Source organism: Manis javanica, chromosome 5 (genome assembly GCF_040802235.1).
Source record: "Manis javanica isolate MJ-LG chromosome 5, MJ_LKY, whole genome shotgun sequence".
Classification (NCBI taxonomy): domain Eukaryota; kingdom Metazoa; phylum Chordata; class Mammalia; order Pholidota; family Manidae; genus Manis; species Manis javanica.
In genome coordinates, this window is record NC_133160.1 from 11,059,190 (window position 1) to 11,079,039 (window position 19,850).

General features: G+C 40.7%; 1 protein-coding gene across 5 annotated transcripts in view; it reads right to left on the reverse strand.

The window, feature by feature from the left end:
- The window catches only part of ARFGEF2 (ARF guanine nucleotide exchange factor 2), an 87,524-nt gene that overhangs the window by 42,043 nt on the left and 25,631 nt on the right, over positions 1 to 19,850 (reverse strand). For all 5 annotated transcript variants that reach the window (XR_012131288.1, XR_012131287.1, XM_037006255.2 and 2 more), the window contains exons 7-19: positions 15,399 to 15,467; positions 13,571 to 13,722; positions 10,746 to 10,876; positions 9,348 to 9,582; positions 8,786 to 8,885; positions 7,897 to 8,036; positions 6,673 to 6,781; positions 5,830 to 6,013; positions 3,897 to 4,008; positions 3,168 to 3,373; positions 1,358 to 1,442; positions 1,085 to 1,256; positions 324 to 475 (exon numbers count right to left, since the gene is read on the reverse strand). Coding sequence is in view for 3 of the 5 variants with exons in the window: in XM_037006255.2 (XP_036862150.1) it covers positions 324 to 475; positions 1,085 to 1,256; positions 1,358 to 1,442; positions 3,168 to 3,373; positions 3,897 to 4,008; positions 5,830 to 6,013; positions 6,673 to 6,781; positions 7,897 to 8,036; positions 8,786 to 8,885; positions 9,348 to 9,582; positions 10,746 to 10,876; positions 13,571 to 13,722; positions 15,399 to 15,467 (1,847 nt within the window). In the remaining 2 variants the exon portion in view is untranslated. The remainder of the gene's footprint in view (positions 1 to 323; positions 476 to 1,084; positions 1,257 to 1,357; positions 1,443 to 3,167; positions 3,374 to 3,896; positions 4,009 to 5,829; positions 6,014 to 6,672; positions 6,782 to 7,896; positions 8,037 to 8,785; positions 8,886 to 9,347; positions 9,583 to 10,745; positions 10,877 to 13,570; positions 13,723 to 15,398; positions 15,468 to 19,850) is intronic.

Below are 19,850 nucleotides of genomic sequence, written 5' to 3' on the forward strand. Positions count from 1 at the left end.
TTTGTTCCCACTTTATAGATGATGAACAAGAGAGAGAGGCTGAGTAACCTCACCAAGGCTGCAGAGCCACAAAGTGGCAAAGGTAGGATTTGAACCAGACACTCTGACGGTACCGCCCCTGCTTTTGGCTGGTGCTGGCATATCCCTTGCATCATCAAAGGACTCCTGAGAAGGATTCACTGTAGGTACGGGTTAGACAGCAGCAGCCAGATGTGGGTTCTCCTCTCCTCAATCTCTTCACCATTATAAACTCACTGGTTAGCTTTTGGCTGGTTAATTCCAGAATCAGACTTAACTGTGTCCCAACTTCTCAGAATACTCACTTTGAACATTGGCCGGACATGGTCTAAGTGAGTAGCACTTGTAAACGGGGCTTTGGCGTGGCTCACAGCCTCCATCAGAGCTTTGGCTGTTTTAGCCATTTGCTCCATTTCCAGATTATATAGCAACCGTCGCTGTTTTTCACTAGCTACATCTACAAAGAAATAAGAGTGTAATAAAAGCAGCTAACATTCACTGAGTGCTATGTGTTAGGTACCGTTTCAAAAGATTTACAGTGATTGAGTCAACAAATTCTTCCAAACACCCCTTGAGTCTGTTACAAATATTGCCACTGTGCTGATGGGGAAAATGAGGTCAGAGAAGTTAAATAACTTGCCCAAGGTCACACAGCTAATTAAAAGAAGCAAGAGCTGTGACCTGAATCCAGCCAGTGCAGCTCCAGACCCTGTGCTCTCAACCTTTACACTTTGCTAAAATTGATAGCTTGACATGGGCCTTAACTGACAGAATTCTAATCAAGGTCGGCACAATCACTACTGGTATGAAAGCAAAATTTTAATTAACATTTTTGGGTGATAATTTAGCTTTCACTTCTTATTTAAATTCCCTCTTGTAACTAATCACAAATCTAGCAAGAAGACAGTGATGATTATGACAGAACCAACATAATCACAATAATTTAATCACATTTACTATTCAGGTACCTAGATATGCAAATTATTTATCATCAGGGAACTTAATCATGCATTCTGATACACTTGAAAATTGGAATAAATAGAAATAATTTGCCATTAGACCTTACTCTGCTTAGTAGATTTGGTTGCCATCGTATGCTCTTTTGTTTCTTTCATTGCAATTTTCTTGCCTTCTATCTCTTCATAAATGCTTGAGAGATACTCTTCTGGTAGATCTTTACTGTCATTGATACCCCGATTCATTTTAATATACTGCTCTTTTGTCATTTTATTTTTTACCTGCAATTAAAAAAATTAAAAACCATTGAGAAAACATCCAATAGACCAAATAAGCCTGCTTATCTAGCTATCACAATATAGAAATCATTAAAATACTTTACCTGAGGGCTGTGCAAGTCTGTAGTTAGCATAATAATTGAATATGCTAGGACATAGGCAGTGTCGGCACTAGCAAACAGAGTTTGCCTGGAAGAAAAGATTCCGGATGTAAGAACATGCATGGAGATAGGCTGGGAAACTACAGTGCTCATATAGAGACACATGGCACTAAAAGCAGGCCAGCTGCTCTGGGTGATGCCAAACTAGTCAAGAATTTTCATGCTTTCATCATCATTGAATGATTATGAATGAGCCTGAGTGTAGAAAAAGCCAGGTTTTAGACTTCTTTGAATAAAGCAGTTTTAAGTCAATTTCTATAGGAGATTCTAAGGAGCATCAGAGCCAGGGACAGGTGAGGCAAGTGAGGCACCCAGAGCAAAACATGAGAGGAAGGCCCCCTTGTAGGTCTGCACCTTTAGTGCCTTACTTGCCTCACCTTGTCCTGTTCCTGGAAGCATCTACTCTGTGCCACTGTTTAGGAAGATGACTAAAACTGCTGATCAGTTATTAGCTGTTGGCAGCTTACAGTACTCACTGTAATACTGCACAGTAGAAATACAAGGGAAAGCATTTATGTTGCTTTAAGTATAATATGCTGGTGAAGTCTGACCTTCTTTGCCTCAGGTAAGAGGGCAAAAATCTGTGGATGCAGCCTCAAAACACGTGAGGCTAAAGCTACAAAAACTGGTCTGTCCGATGGTCCCAAGAGAAAAGGGAGAATTCTAAAGAACAAACCAAGAAGTCTGCATTCTAAAATGAAATTTAACAGGGTCACATATTCACTGATTAAGGGAAACAGACGAAGGTCTCTGGGTCCACTGAAGAGAGATGTTTAAAGTAAATAACATCTAATTATGTTTCACAGCAAATTCTAATGTCCATTTGGTTAAAATGACAAGATGCTGCCTTTGCTGACCATACCCTCTCATGCGGACAGCTGGCATGCACTTGGAAAATCTGGATCAATTTATATGAAAACCAAGTTGACTTGAGAGGGAAAACTGTTACCAGAATGTTTCTAGTGAACAATTTCCAAATCATGTTCACAGTATATTCAGACATTCTTAACTTCACGCTCAATGTAAAGAGCATGAACTTTTGAGTTAGACAATCCATATTCAATCCTGGCCTCCTACTTACTAGCCGACTGGTTTTGGACAGGTTGCTCAATCTCCCAAAGCCTGTTTCCTGATCTATAAAATATTACTGGATACTACTCCCAGGCTTACCATTAATAAATGAATTGCATGTTTTTAAAACCTATAACATGGCTGACATACAGATGTTTAATAAAGGCTAGCTCTCTTTTCAGTTTCCACTTCTTACAGAAACGTGAACTACCGGTCAAGAGACCCCCAAGATGAAATCATTTACTTAGGTGGGTTTTTAATTGGTTACACAGCTGTTTTTGTAACCTGCTCATCAGTATGCAATCAAAGAAAAACCAAAATCCTTGACATCTATCCCATATATTAAATCAGGGAGCTGTTTTTGCTTGGTGAAGAGGTACCCAAGGGCCTCCTCTCAACTCACAAAACTACTCTCTTATCAGAATTAATAGCTGTGTGATCTTAGACAAGTTACTTAGCTTCTCTGGTCCTCAAGCTCTGTGTCTGTAGAAAGGGGACAAAAAGTTGCTGTGAAGTCTTACATGAGATAATCCCTCAGCAGAGTACCCAATGCAGAGTAACAGAAACTTTAGTTGATTGGCAGAGATTTAGAAAGACTAAACTTAACCCCCAATTAAACTAAAATTAGTGTTTAAGATAGGCAAAAAAGATGATGTGGAAGGGACTTAAACACCATGCTCACCCCTGATTGCACTCTATGTATCTTGCGGCAAACTTCTCCATTAACCGATCAATCTTCTGGGCTTCCCCAGGTAGGCGGAAACCTTCTAGAAACGTCCGCAGGGCTGAGACAAACTCCTTTTCACAGAAGTCAAGTTGGTCCACATAGGCATACATCACTTCCTTGTTGAACCGTGTGCTGTCTCCCAGAAAATCACCTACTTGCGTCTGAAACACATACACTCACTCATATCTAGGTTGTCAAATATGAACCCACAGTGAAAGACACTTTAGATAAGGGCAGGAGGCAGAACGTCCTGGGCTGAACTGCTAGAAAATCGAGGAGACTCCCTGAGCCTGCCCATCCACCCAGCCATTCCAGGTTCAGTGTGTCCTGCCATGGATGCGGGAAGAGGAGGAGGCATAAGAGGCTTAAAAAGGGAGGAATAATGGGGCACACCGATGAGGAGGGAAGTTAGTCGCAGCAGGCAGCCACAGGAAGTTCCTGGCAGCCAAGGGACACTTCTAGCTCGGACACTGTTCCACCACATACACAACTACCTGTTGGAAGACTAGTTAAGTCCCTTCAGAGAGCTTCTGGCAACACTGGCCAAAGGGATAAGCAGCACTGCGGTAAACAGGTGTGGATGAGAGCCAGTGCACTCAGGCTTGGCCAATCTCTAGTGAAACCTGTAAGGTCTCAGAATCACCTGAAAGAACACACATGCAAATGCCCAACCCTCAGTCTTACAGAATCAAGGCGCTCTTCCTGGTGCAGGAATTGGGCAATATCTTCAACTGATGTCCCCAGCATGCCTTGCTCCTGGAGAAACTGGATCCCTCTCTTGGGTTTCTTGTTGAAACTGTTTCAAGGAAAGATGGGACACAGGCTGCTTATTTCAAAATCCAGAGGACAGAAAGAGCTGGCAAATTGAGGCAAATTACAATAACCCCATGAATAAGTCATCACATTATCAGCTAGGAAGGTCCTGAGTGTCCTGGTAGTCTTTCTGAATTCCACCCTGATTTCTGAACTAGCTGTTATGCAGTCTCCTGGTTGTCACACAACATCCACTCTCTCTTCTCTAATACTAACAGAACCCTAGATGTTTAGCTGGGCACACAACTACCTGGAATAAAAACTCAGTTTCCCTGCCTCCCATAAACAAAGTATGGCCACAGGATACATTTTAGTCAGTGAGATATGAAAAGCTGTGTGGTACTTTTAGGAAGGATCCTTAAAGCTGACTTGGCTGGGAGGTATACTCTTTTTCCTTTTCTTCCTCCTTCCCCAGAATGTATGTATAATGGCTGGTGCTCTAGCAGTCATCTTAAACCACGAAGCAACACTGAAGATGCAAATCATGTTAAGGATGAGGCAGAAAGATACATGGAGCTTGGATCTCTGATGTCCATAAGAGCCACTATAACAGCCCTAGACTATACACTCTGGGATTTCTATTAATACCAATTAGGCACTGTTAGTTTGCATTTCCTGTTAAAGGCAGGCAAACTTGACTAATGTATATAATTCGACTTATTATTTATGTGGCCCTGCACTGGAGAATGCTATTCATATATAAGGAAAAATGTGGCAAGGTCTGTGAAGGAAGGACATGAGTAGGATGCACGAACAGAGAATGACTTGGGACTGGTTCAGAGAGTGTGGTTACAGGAGGCCTCTTTGATGAAGAGCTGTTTTGCCGAACCTAAAGGGTGAAAAAGACCCAAGATTATTCTGAGCAGGGGGCACTATGGCAGAGAGAGTTTGAGGTATTCAAGGGACCGAAATGCATCAAGTGACTCAAGAGTACTGGCAGATGAGGTCAGTGAGGGGGACAGAGGCTGGATAAGGCTCTAATGAGGAAATGAGAAACCTGGAATAATTTTAGGCAAGAGAGTGATAAACACCTGAATTAAAGTATTTTTTTAAAAGATTATTATAGCTGTTGTGGAGAACAGACTGTAGGGATGGTGAGAGTGGAAATCAACACTTCAATTAATAAATGAGTATTGTAGCATTAACTTTTGAAATAAAGTCTACTAAGTTAAATAATCATTCAAAAGTTGGATGGAATATGAGGTTGTACTTGCATATGTTTTTGTGTGTAGAAGACTGGAAAGAAACACATTAAGATTTAGAAGTGATTGTAGTGATGACAGTGTGGTTACATGGGACAATGTCCTTGTTTTTCAAAGATATACGGCTGAAGTATGATGGCTGCAAATTACTTCCAAATGCTTTAAAAAATACATAGATAACACTAATATGGCAAAAGTTAATTTTTCTGTGTGTTAAAAATTTTCATAATATATAGTTGGGGAAAAATGTTACTGATGGCAATTCGTCTAGGTAGTGATGTTTGTCATTTTAACATTCTTGCTCCAGACTTTTCTGTATTTTCTAAATTGGTTTGATTTTTTTTCATTAGGGGAAAAAAGAGACGAGGCATCAACCACACAAAGCTATTAAATTTTGCTCTCTCTCTCTCACACACACACACACTCTCTCTCTCTCTCTCTCTCTCTTACTCACTCCTGGGTCAATCAGGCTCTGCTACAAGTGCCAGCACTGGCCTTTTGTAATTGGTATTTCCCCTTGAGGAGTCAGTGCCAGGTTCCCAGAGAAGACTGGCTTCGTCAGAGGCCCTAAGAGATTCGGCTAGAGTAGTAGCCACACTCACAGCTCTATGCCATGTTCAATAATCTCCTTTTGTTGTTTGATGACCTCAAACTGCTCCGGATCATCCTGGATGGCCATCTGGGTCCCTGAGGACAGTGTGGACTCCATGGACGTCACGCTGCTCCGTCTTGCCATGTCCAGGCCTTTCCCATCTGCCATTTCCTGATCGCTGGGCCTCTCCTGACCTGCAATGACATAAAAGCAAAGGAAAGCAAATAAGGAGATGGGATACACACGGTTGGGCTCAGATCTGGCTCTGTGGTTCCCTTTCCAAGTCTACAATAATAAAGTTGGTACTGTAAAGATCATACGCACAGAAACATGATAGCACCACATACTTATAAAGTTATTTTTTTGTGGAGCTTGATAAAGTAATTCTAAAATTCATAAGAGAAAAATAGAAGTGCAAAAACAGGACACTTAAAGAACAATGGACAGGAGGACCTACCCTAGAAGTTATCAAAACTCACTATAGATAGAACTCTAGGCATCGAAAAGAGTGGTACTGGTGTAAGAACAGATAAATCAGTAAAGCAGAGTGGGAAATACAGAAACAGACTTATGCACACAACCAATTTGGTAGATTAGAAGAGTGGTGCTTCAAATCAGTAAGGGAAGGGGAGACTAATAAAGAACGAATGGAACAATTGGCTATTTGAAAAATGAAGTTAGAGTGCAGCTCACACTATTTCCCCCCAAATTCCAGATGGATTAAAAAGCAGAACCTTAAAATAGTACAGGTATTTAGCAAACTGATGTGTTTTGCTAATTCTAAGACAACTTTCCCACCAGTTCAAAGCAGCCTGTTGTCAACAGGCTGGTGGTGGCAGCAAGGCCCTCTTACCAAGGCTGGTCTGGTGGTTGGGATTCACATAGAGGTCTTTGCTCCATTCCACCATGCACTTGAGAATGGACACGAGGCACTCCAAGCCTTTCTTCCTCAGACTGAGCTCCTAAGGAACACAGTGACAGGGCAGAGACACCTAACAGATAAATTAAGTGTACACGGCTACAGGGCATTAAGAGAATCCAGACAATCACCGGCATTTGGGGCTGTTAGAGTATAAAACCTAAAAAGAAGCCCATAGGTGGTCTAAGTGTCAAGGGCTCATGGCAAAAACCCTGAAAATGACTCAACTGTTCATTACAAACACCTAGAAGCAAAAATATGGGATGTGTGCTTTCCTAAAATGAACAGTATTATCTGGATATTTAAAAGGAAGTTCTCCATTCACCACTTGCATGATTTGAAGACACTAAAGCACTTCCCTTTAAAAATTTTTTTAAAATAATAGGGTCCTAACCAGTGACCATAAAAAAAGAGAAATGAATCTTATGTTAGGCAATACATGAGTGAGTCTGGACATAGTCTTATCCCCCAAACACCCACAAATGCTTTCTATTGTAAGGTTCACTCTGCAAGTAAATAAACAAAAAAATTTTTTAAAGTAGCACTTTTTAAGTAAAAACTTGAATGCAAATTACAGGTAATCTTAAAAATTGCAAGTATTTTAGGTTTAAAACTGCATCTAAAGTGGTACAGATCTCTCTGTGAAGCTAATGATAATGGACCTTCCAGGAAAGGTGCTCATACACAAAAATGCCATATATAATACTAGGTGGCTCACAGACCTGACCAATTCATTCAGACACCTTAAGGATCCTATTCTCTTTGTAGACACTCTCCTTTGTCCTTCCTGGAGCCTAGGATCCTGCTTTCACATGATCTTTGGTGAGGTGACTTAAGAGTGAATTCGCTTCCTACAGGTCTCAGCTTGAAGATGACCTTCCCAGGGAAACTACCCTGAAGACCCCATTAAAAATGACACCACCTCCACCTCCAGCCCTCCTTCTCTATCATCCTTGCTTTATTCTTCTCTATAGTTTACTTCTTCTTGTCTGTTTGTAAGTGTTGTGACCACAGCAACTGGGTGCACACATGTATTGGGAATTCTGTTCACTGCTGTACCCCCAGCAATAAAAACAGTGCCTGGCACATAGTGGTGCTCGATGAATGTTTGTTGAAATGAATTAACTTTATATATAAGTGACTGTCACGTGTTTTTACCTGCAGAAGTGTCATTCCCAGTTCGTGTCCACTTCTTCCCTGAGCAATTTTGGATAAGTCATTTACGAGGCGCTCAAAAATATTAGCAGCATTTAAATCACAGTCGTAGTTGACATAAATATCTACAACACACTGGGCATCTTGGAAAATAACACACAAGATATTAGAAGTTCTGATCAAACAAAAATAACAGTTATGTTTTCTTATTAAATGAGATTCCTTGGTTGAAAATTTTCTCAATGAACTACTGACTCAGGTGGACATAGTAAACTCAGGAAATGTATGACGGAAGCTAACGAGGAAGTCATGAGGCCCCTTCCTAGGCCTGCTGCGGCACTAACTGGAATCTCAGGAAGTGCAGGCCACCTCTCTAAGGTTCCCATTCCTCATTAAAAAAGAGAAATGTTTACAGTTGTGTAACTTTATGAAATTATGTTTAATGACAGACAAGTGGGATGCTGGCCTACAGCCACATGATAGTACAGTGTAAGGTAAATACAAATTTACCTTAGCACCCAACTGAAGACTGGCAGCATCAATACCTCGAACTCTGGGACTAAAAAACGGAGTTCAGCTCGGAGGCAGGGTAACCAGTATCTAGGATTAGAGGGTTTCCCAGGATATGGGACTTTCAGTGCTAAAGCCAGAAGATCCCAGGCAAATCAGACTAAGTTGGTCATTCTCTGAAGGGCCGGGGTGGGGAGAGTGTGGGGGGCTGGTAGCAGGACTAGTCGTTAAGCTTGGCATTAGCCTTTAAAGTAATGATTTTCCCACTACTTCATTAAAACTCTAAAAGGATGAGTTAAAGGTCTGAATCTGGACTTGGAAAATGAAGCCTCAGAAGCAGTTCTGGGCAAGTCAAACGGATGCACACTCAGGGTGAGGATACCTGCACAGATCCTTGTCAGAGTTTGAATGACCATCCACCTGTGCTCAAAAGAACTTGTTGATGTTTCTAAAATGTTCAGGAAAATTTCTTTGAAAAAGACCTATACGACATGAAGACAAAAGAGGACACCAATTATTAGATAGTTTAAATTAGGGCTCAAGTCCTGCCCTAGCCTTTAGAGGACAGTCAAGAGCTGCCATGTGGAGATGCAGGAGTGGTGTTGGGATTTTTTTAAAGCCTAGAATCTTCATTTTTATGTCAAAAATGACACCCCAATATGGCAACTAACTCAAGTTATTTCAAACAATTTACAGGCTAAACAAACCTGTTTGGGGAGCTGAGCCTAACAGATTAAACCTCTGGTTAAAAGGAAAGACATATAAGATTTGGGGGCTTTTATAAAAAGATATTCTCACTTATTCAAGAAGCTCTTCTTTGGGGTGCTAATGAACAGACAGTATAATTCTAGATCCTGGTGACTATGCCACCAGCAGTTGATTCATTGGGCATAAGTGTCATCAAAAACAGAACAGAACAAAACAAAACAACATGGAGTCCATACCTCTATCTGCATTTTCAAGTGCATTTTAAAGTTTGAAAGAAGAGTAAGAAAAATGGCAAGAGAGAGCTCAAAGACATCAGGTACTGAAGAGACGCCGTTTTTGGACAGTGCCACACAGAGATACTGCTTGATTGCGTTGATGAACATCTCATGAGTCCTGAAGACTGGGCCAGCATTCTGTAACACGGAGAGGAGCAGCTGCAGGGAAACCACCTTGGAACGCAGCTCATGGGATCTGCCAAAGACAAGGGAACACAATGACAGTGCTAAAAGATTAGATTCTAAAAAGCATGCTTCCTGAGAAGCCTCACTCTTCCACCAGTGACAGAATTTTCTGAGGGTCAATGAGTTAAGAATTGACAAGCGCACCGAAGTACCAAGAGAATGAGGGCAGACAGCCTGAGGTCAGTCCTCTAAGGCCTGTGGGCCCTCTGAGAACTCTGTCAACTCTTACTCTTTTTCTCTTTCTCTGCCATAAATTAGAGAATACAGTGGGAGAAAATAAATGTAAACTGACTCTGGAAAGTTGATTCTGCAGCTAACCTAATGGAACAAATTACTTTACCTCACTCGTGTGAGAGCAAAACATCTGTCCTACCCTACCTTTACAGACAGTGAAACCTGCTCCTTATCCACCTGCCTTGTGTTCCCTACTCCCACCCACAGGGATGGAAAGAAAAATTTTCATGAACCATTTTCCTGATGGAAATAATAAAAGATTAAGGATTATTATTAGTGCCTAATGATATCATTATGATAATGATGATAATACTGACTATAAAGCTCTTATAAAGTGCAAGGCCATGTGCTCAGCATGTCATTATATCATTTCATTTAATTGCTCCTGTAAGGTGATTTTCATAGTCCCATTTTTCAGATAAGGTTCAGTAACTCTGAAGCTGTGGGGCTGATGTCAGGTGAGCCAGGACTGAATCAGCTCTCTGGCTCCAAAGCCTCTTCTGTGATACCCCACAGCACTGTGATCCCTGTGGTAGTTGGCCCACTAGGAAGAAAGGTTTGGCTTCTCTGGGATGAACATGGGGCTTATATCTGTACCCTTGAAGCAGGTGTTTCCCACCAGGTCAGGGCACTGAGCTCACCCCACATTAGGAAATTAAATTCACTAGTCAGTTAAAAGAGGGTGTGTGTACAAAATAATGATTATTTTTAGCATGTAAGCCAAGCGAAGCCAAACTAGGCAAAATCTTGGTTGTTGGGGAGAACAGACACTTCATCATAAAAGGACTACAGGGGATGCATGGGTATGAAAAGCTCTCAAAACATCCTGTAAATTCCTGCATTCACACCAACTAGGGGACAAGACATTGAGCTTTCTTGGGACCTTCAAGATCCTCCTGGACCATTTGGGTTATAGAGGACCAAGAACTGCAGCCTTACTTTGGATCTGGGGGGCCTTCACCAAGGGGTTTCATGGACAGCTTGCAAAGGGAGCGAAACACGAGGAAGGCATCCTTCTGCAGAATGTGAGAGAACCTAGCAGCCACTTGATGTCCTTGTGCGTCTGATTCCTAAGATTAGAAACAAGAGAACAATCAAAGGGTCAAAAGGATAACTCTTTTGAAAAATAAGAACTATAATATCTCATGGAAATTTAAATTCTTTTATTTATTCAATGGGGAAGGGAGGTATGTGGGGGTGGAACAATATGTCAAAACAGGATATATGAGGGAGTCATTACTGTAATTCTAGAACTTTATTGCATGTTCTTCAAAAAGTGGGTATGGATGGCTTAAAATGGCAAACATTTTTAAATCTAAAAGGTAATCACTTATATTAGTTTGGATAAAAAAGGTGTATCTAATAATATTATTGCAGGAGAGATGGCATTTAAAATAAACTTCTTTAAAAAAGCAAGCAACATGAAAAAGTGTATTTGTAACATATGATGAGGATTAATATCCCTGACATAGGAAATATTCTTATAATCCATTGATGAAATAATGAAATCCTCTGCCCAAACAGAAATCAGGCGAAAAACATGAATAAGCTCATCACCATGAAGTGCAAATGACACAAACCTAAATAAACTTGCTACTAATTATTAGGGCAGAATCTTTCTCCATTCAGACTATCAAAGATTTCAATGAATGCTACTGCCCAGTTTTCGTGAGGGAACAGGAAAATTAGTTCTGACAGCCTAAAGGTAGGCAGGTTTCAGTATTACCTTCCCAGCAGGTTAATTTGATGTTAAAGAACAAAAAGCCCTAAAGTTTCCAATTCTTGACTCAGCAATACTACCTGTAGGAATTTATCCTAGAGAAAGAATTAAGGATGTATACAAAATTTATCTATGTTTCCTGTGATAAACCTGAACTAACCTAAAAACTTAATAGGAATGGGTTAAACAGATTATGGTAACCCATATGATAGAATTTTACCTGACCATTAAAAAAATTAGTTAGACCCGTATGTACTGACCTGGAAAGATGTCCTTGAAATAGTGCGGAGTGAACAAAGTGAGTTGCAGCCTAGTATATAAGACAAGAGTCCTTTGTATGGCTTACATACATCCTGTAAGTACATTTTTAATAGGGATGATATAACCCAAAGAGGACTGCTTCAGACTGAGTATCTGTGTCCCCCCCAAATTCACATATTGAAACTTAATCCCCAGTGTGATGGCATCTGGAGGTAGGGCCCTTGGAGATGATTAGGTCATGAATGGGATTAGTATCCTTATTAAAGCGGCCCAAAGAGTTCTAGGGCACAGTGAAAAGACAGCCATCTATGAATCAGGAAGCAGACTCTCAGCGGACATGGGAACTGTTGGGACCTTGACCTTGGACTTCCCAGCCTTCAGAACTGTGAGAAATTTATTAATTTTATTAAATTTCTGCTGTTTATAGGCCACCCAGTTCATGGCATTTTGTTACAGCAGCCTAAACAGAGTAAAACAGTGGCAAAAAAACTTCGGCAGACGGTTTGTGGGGTGAGTGGTAGAAAAATATCATATTCTTTTTATGTATAAAGCTCAGATATAAATCTCAACAGTTACCTAGTTTATCAGTGGCTTTAAAATTTCATGAACTGGGAGTGGTGATTAAGAAAAATAAACATAATGCTCAGTGAAATAAGCCAGGCGAAGAAAGACAAGTGCCAAATGATTTCCCTCGTTTGTGGAATATAACAACGAAGTAAAACTGAAGGAACAAAATAGCAGCAGACTCACAGACTCCAAGAAGGAACCAAAGGGGAGGGATGTGGGATGATGGGTGGGGAGGGAGGGAGAAGGGGATTGAGGGGCATTATGTTTAGTACACGTGGTGTGGGGGGTCACAGGGAGAACAGTGTAGCACAGAAGAGACAAATGGTGAATCTGTGGCATCTTGCTGCTGACAGTGACTGCATTGGGGTATGGGTGGGACTTGATCATATGGGTAAATGTAGTAACCACATTGTTTATTCATGTGAAACCTTCATAAGAGTGTATATCGATAATACCTTAATAAAAATAAAAAAATAAATGAAATAAATAAAAATGCAACTTCATCAGAAAAAAATAAATTAAGAGAGCAGGAAAAAAAAAAAGGCTCCAAGGGCTGGGAGGGTGGGGGTGGTGATAATGAAAAGCTTGAGAAACACTGGTGAAAAAGTACAGAGTGTGAGTTCAGGTGGGATGTTAGTATTATATTTATTCCTGTTTTGAATTTTTATATATAGCATTTTCAAGAGAATAACAAAGTTTTTATTTTAATAATGTGGCAGACGTGTATCTATGGGCCTGAAGGAATGTTTATAATATACATTAAGTTTAAAAGGGAGGTTACAAAACAGCATGTATATTGTGTTTTAAGTGGAAAAAAATATGGGAGAGAAAAATCTAGAAGGGTAAAAGTAAAAATGTTAAAGAGCATTATCTCTGGATTAGGGATTATAGATGACTATTTCCTTATTTTTTCTACTCTGTATTTTATTTTCCTATAACAAATGTGTATTATTTTGAGAGAGAAGAAAAAGGGCAGGAAATACCTTTTTAAAAGTCTAAATAAACAGCATTTAATAACAATGTTATATAAACCAACATCAGCAATTCCAAGAATGGAACCTCCTAATACAAGAATATCAGGCCAGGGCTGTGTGACTAATTACTGAATAGGGCTTGCTGGTTTCCACTCCCTTCTTCTGATAGAGATTCAATTCTGCATCTTCTAAAAAAAAAGTAAAAATCAAAATGAGTCTGTAGAGGACAATTACCAACATACCAGGTTATCTGCCGACGACAAGGACTGCCTGTCATCCGCTATCCCATTGGTCTGTGAATTTTCATCAACTGCTGAGGTAACAGCACATTCCTGGCACTCCAGTTCACCAAGGACCCTCTCAGGTTCTGTCAAACCACGCTTTTGTGCTGCTTCTTAAAACACAAGTGCAGAACTCATCACCAAATTAGGACTTATCCTAAAAGGCGCCTGACACCAGGAAGAAGTTACTCACATATCCTTCCCACTATTGCTTTATCCCTTTCCCTGTGTCACTACCTCATGACTGATGTAATATTGAAAAAAGTTTGGCCAAAGTGGTGTCTAGGCTTTACATGTACCTATTATCCACAGCCCCACTCCCAGGGGACTTCATACATATTGTAGTCCATTTCAATGGTGCCTCCAGAATTGTGCAATACAGCAACCATACCCACCCATCCTCTTCTGAAAAAGATTAGAAGCAATTGAACACGAAAAGCACAGGTTTTTTTAAAAGGGCCATTAATTTAGGGGTTAGAGAAGAGCCATGTAAATGAAAAGAGTTTGACAGTTATGAAAGAGAACCTTAGTCACAGGGAAAAATAATATAGACCTGAGCTTTCTGGTAGCCATGTGAGAAAGGGAAAGGCAAAGAATTAAACAGATTTCATCAATCAATGAAAAAAGGCTTATTTGATGATTAGCAGAACAGCTGAACTCTATGAGGAATTTGCCATGTGGATCTTTATATAAGGGACACCAAACAACTTTATAAGCATGTGGCTTTACAAAGCATATATTCAGTCAACAAATATGTAGCAGGTGCCAATTATGGGCCAAGCTCTGCGCAAGGAGCTGGGAGATACAGCAGTGAATAAGAGAGACAAGCAATCATTATGTGAGGACCTCCTGTATTAGCCCTAGTAAAAATCTAAGAAATGCAATTATTCTGTTTTAAAGACATTTCTATGAGAATGTATATTTCTACGTTCTACAAGAAATTTTATTTAATTCTACATTAAATAAGTAACTGAATCTCTGCAACAGTTTACAGTACCTTAAATTAACAAAGAGTTTACGACAGTGGGTCAAGCATCTTTAATTACGACCCTCAGTAAGGTTTTAAAATCAGGACCCAGGACATGTGTGCACATAGTAACTGAAACACACTTTTCATGAAACAATGCTTTACATTACAATATGCAATACAGTTTGTATTTCATTTTCATTTTACTCTCTTTCACTTAAAAAATGCTGATTGCAACCCAATTAAATTATTGACTTCTTGACCCACTAATGGTTTACTGGCACTGAAACTAAGTGTTCAATACATAGCCAAGAGATTTCAGGCAAAAATAAAGAAAAGAAATCATCCAATAATCATTCTGAGCTACACAAGTTTAATTCCACTGATCCCACACCATGAAACTGAGGGAGTTACACATGAAGCCTAACAAAGTGAACAAAGCCACCCTGTGCATCTGATACCTACTGACATTGGGACTGTCCCTTGACACATCAGTGCCTAACCATGATAATTTAGTAGCAATGGACGCCACTTCTGGGCTCACAGCTCACTCCTGGGAAGACCTGGATGTTTATGGGAGTGGCCCTGTGTTTCTGTGTGGAGCACCCAACTCTAACACCATTAGACTGTGCTCCTTGAACCCAACCAAAATGAGAATAAAATCAATCACTGCAAGCCAGTAATTTCTGAATTCCATATGAAAGATGGGCAGACTCAGTTTCCATTGGTTCTCCCAGGGTAGGCATGCCACCACTAAAACATCTGGCTGAAGGCTTCTTTGGAGGTATGAGTAAGAGGAAAGGGTGAGCTCTTGGTTCTTACCTTTAACGGCAGATGTGACCACATCTTCTAAGATCTCCTTCACTACCTCCTGGGCTCCATCATCAGCCCCTACACACACACCAAACACACAAAGACAAACACAAACATGTAGGCATTTCCGGGACAAATGAAGTGGGGAGAGATTATGTTGTATGTATATATGTGTAATAAAGCATTGTACTTCAGAGGCAATGGGTATGATTAAGTACCCTCCACGGCTAAATCTGATTATGCCAACAGAAGACGAGTCCTGTGAAGTCTGGAAACTCTTAGGCAGCATCTGCTATGACTTCAAGCTCCCCTTTGTAGAACATGACAACTCCTCTGACTTAGACACCCTGACTTCCTAAGTCACAGGGCCCTCCCCACCATCCCCACGTTGGAGGCAAGAGCTGGATTTTATCTAGTTATGGTCCCTGGCAGAACAGAAGATGGAACTTCTCCTTGTGCCTTCAGCTAGGGTGCCACGGAGCTGTGGTAAGCGACATGCCTTCTGCTGCTTCATTTTCCTCACGTCATGGTTTTTCTAATGTGATAGTTGAGGAACTGCTAAATTTTAAACTGAATTTTAATTTATTCTGTAATTTTAAATTACTCTGTAAAAGGTTAATTGTTTAAGTGGATATTAACTGCTTAAGATGCTCAGCATGAGTTGTTCTAGTTCTCACAGAACTAGTAAACAGCCCTTGACTAGACTTTTAGAAGCAAACATCACTGATTTATAAAACATCACATTAACCAGGTCATTGTGTTAAATAAACAAAACCAAAATAAGCTTTTAGACTCTTCCTTAAAGAGAACTATCAATCAAGCCACTATTTTTATGAGTTCTGTGCTTGGTCCAAGAGGCTGTGGAGAGTAGCGCCAAGTACTTTCATTTCAATTGAGCACTTAACTCACCATGACCATTTGTTATTTAACCTCCCCCAGCTTTATTGAGAGGTAATAACTGACAAAACCACCGTAACTATTTAAATGGGGAAGTGAATTTACATGGAAAGTATTGATGTTATATGCTTTTCTTACAGGACAAAAAAGCACGTGGATGGAAGTTAGAAAAGTCCATAGCCTCAGTCACAATCTCCTAGACTTGTTTCTTCATCTAAATAACACGACTTAGCCTAGTCTGGTGTTACACTTCAGTCACTGTCCTACCACCTTCATAACTTTGGTGAGTTTCAAGTATCACTTACATGCTGCAGCGCTAGGGGAAAAGAGTGGGAGAAGGGAGATGTGGAGTCAGAAGGGGCAAATGTGAACACATAGTGCCAATAAAATATGACGTGCCCATTTCCTAGAAACCAGGGTTTGGCTGTGTCCAACGTCTAAGCACTTGGTAATATGTAAGAATACCAAAGGGAAAAAACCAGGGAGAAAGCTCCTTGCTGTCACATTCTGGACTCACAGCAATATGGTTCCTTGAAAGGAAGAAATGCATTCACAAACTTATTGTCCCAAAATAAATGTCCATTACATGGCTAATAAAAATGCTGTAAATCAACAGCTGAAAAGCTCTCTGTAAGGCAGGATGTTTTCAGAACAAGTGAGGGGACTTGTGAGTACATTTAGTTATTTTTATAAAGTTAGTCTGACACAATTGCTTTTATCAATAAAAAATAATAAAATTTCTAAAGTAGAGGATTTAGTATTTCTAACATAGTAAATAGGCTCACTTTATTCTACTGCACTGTAACCACAACCTTCACATCTGATTACCATCTGAAGTATTTACTTTTATCTGTAAATTAACTCAATTTTTAAGATGAGAGTTATTTGAAAGACAATAACAGCAAACACGTACAGTGCTGTAAGTGCCAGAGACTAATAGCACTTAATTCTCACAAACCTGTAAGACTGGTGATGTCTGCTCCTCATTTTACAGATGAGGAAACTGAGGCTCAGAGAGAGTAAAGATTTTGCTCAAGGCCACAGAGCTACTAAGTGGTGGAGTCATAATCTGGATCTAAACTATCTGATCAGAACCTCCATACTGGCCAACAGAAGATAAATTTTCTCTATTTTATATATAACAGTTGGATTGTTTTTCTCTTAAGGAATGAGAAGCAAGAAGAAAAGGTGAGCGAAGAAATCCATAAATGCATAGAAATTGTATACCTGTAACTGCTACATATTAGCTGTATAAATATAAAAATGCTAACGTCTAATGTTGGGACTTAAAATGTCAGAACCTTATTTTCTTCACCCTAAAAGTTCATTTTCTGTTTTAACAGAAATGTAAACATTTCACAGATCCCAGAAAGTACTGTGGGCCCTACGTATGGCCTTCTACGCCTAATGGATAAGTAGGCCCTGATTGTGTCTTTGAAGATTTTATAATTTATTAATAAAAAAAGATCCCTTTTCCTATTTACTGAAAAAAAAAGTCAGAATCTTAAAAGTGAACTTAAAAGATGTTGAGTGACTGCTAATGGGTGCAGCACTTCTCCTGGGTGCAATGACAATGTTCTAGGGCTGACTGTGGTGATTGTTGCACAACCGTGAACATACTACAAAACCGAACTGTACATTTTAAATGGGTGAATTTTATCTCAATAATGCTGTTTTTTAAAATAACTGACACGAATAGTTGGGAAATCAGTAGAAGTATGAATGGACAAATGGGATGAGGTCCCCTCAGGAAGGCTGATGGCCATGCCCCAAAATTCACATAAGTTATCACACTCAGGCTCAAAAATCTCATTTTGTGAGTTTACAAAGATCTGATCCACTTACTGGGCAGGCTGATAAAACTTACAAATAATCAATTTATCAACTCAGAAGGAAAAGTGCTAAGGGAAGAGACACTCAGGTTTGAGTGAATTGCCTCCATCCATGCAAATTTCACTGGGAGGCAAATTATCCCAGGAAGGGCATGGGGAGGGTTACCAGTTAGTTACACAGTTTAAAAAAAAAAAGTATGTTGAGTGCCCAGTGAGTGAGCAAAGCAGCTGGCCCAGGGCCGGGCTAGTCTGGGGCAGCTGCCTGATGGTGATCACCACAGGCTGGAGCCCACTGAGAGCCACTGTCTCTATTACAGAGGCACTTGAGCCCAGGACTCTACTGGGCCTTGAGAGGCTGGACTCCAGCCTCGGGCACTGTCTCCCAGGACTAGCACGTTCAGCCACCTGCTTTTTCAGGTTATCCTTCTTCCCTGGCTTCCAGGGCCGTTCAACCTGTCTTCTGAAGAACCTGTTCTTTCTTTAGAGCCACATTTTGAGAACTGGAAGCCATTTGCTCTTTTGAAGGCTGACAGCACATCTCCGTCTGATCCACTACCTGCCAGGTTTGTGGTTTGATTCTCACGGGCCATCTGATCCCTGAGTTCTTGGGAGGAGCCTCGAGGGGGAAGTGGGGGCACCAAGTACTGGCAGCAAAATTTGCCACAGCAGAATTTTAAGTTACTGCATTTCTCCAAAACTTGACTCTAGAAATCAAGTCCCACTCCCATTCATTCAAAAAAATGTATTTCCTCAGTTATCTGCCATGTGTGCTGGGTTGGGAATGCCAGATGTTGGGAATATAATGGTGAACAGGGAGGCCTAGGTCTCAGACTGGGAACAACTAAACCCTTTAGTACTTTCAGATACTGGTAAGTGCTATGAAGAAAAGAGGACAATGGGACAGGAGCGTCAGAAAGGATGATTAGTTTGAGAGACCTGAAGATAAAGCAGGTGAGGGGGAGGCAGGGAAGGGGCAGGAAGTGCAAAGCACCAGGAGCAAGCATGCCACCTGCAGGACTGGAACTCTGCCTGAGTGCCTGCACCAGACCAGGGGAAGACATGTAAGAGGGACAGAGTTGGGCAGGGGTCAAGCCATACAGCGCCTTGGAAGCCAGGGGAATGGGCGGGCACAGACTGCACTCTGAATGGGACAGGATGGAAAATTACCAAAGGGGCTTAGGCAGAGGAGGGTCATGATTCAATTCATGCTTTTAAGAGATCACTCTGGCTGCCACATAGAAAATGGGCTGTATAGAAGCACTTTCATGCAGCTAAGAGAGACCTGCTTTTTTATCTGCACAGCAATACTTACTACATTGTGTTTAATTATTAATTTTTATTGATTGACCACAGCCTGATAAGGGTTACAGTAAAAACCCCGTCCCTGCCCTGGGAGTTTAGAAAGCAAAGATGATGCCAGATATAGAGGGTGGGCCAGGAGTTTCTGAGCAACCCTCCCTGAGACACATGACAGTAAGACTGAGCAGACGGCAACGCTGTGCTCACCCTGAGATACATGCAATTCTTAGTGGCAACTTTCTCTTGTCCTTCCTTTGAGTAAACATACAGAACAGCATTCCAGAAACAACACTTGCTTCATCCCTGTGCATGCCAAGCCTTCTGGTAAAGTACAGAGGAACAAAAGCTGCTCTAGTGTGTGCACTCCAGCAGGGAACATACTACCAACAGAGGTCACTAGCAGTGGGGTGACAGAAGACATGAGATCAGTTAC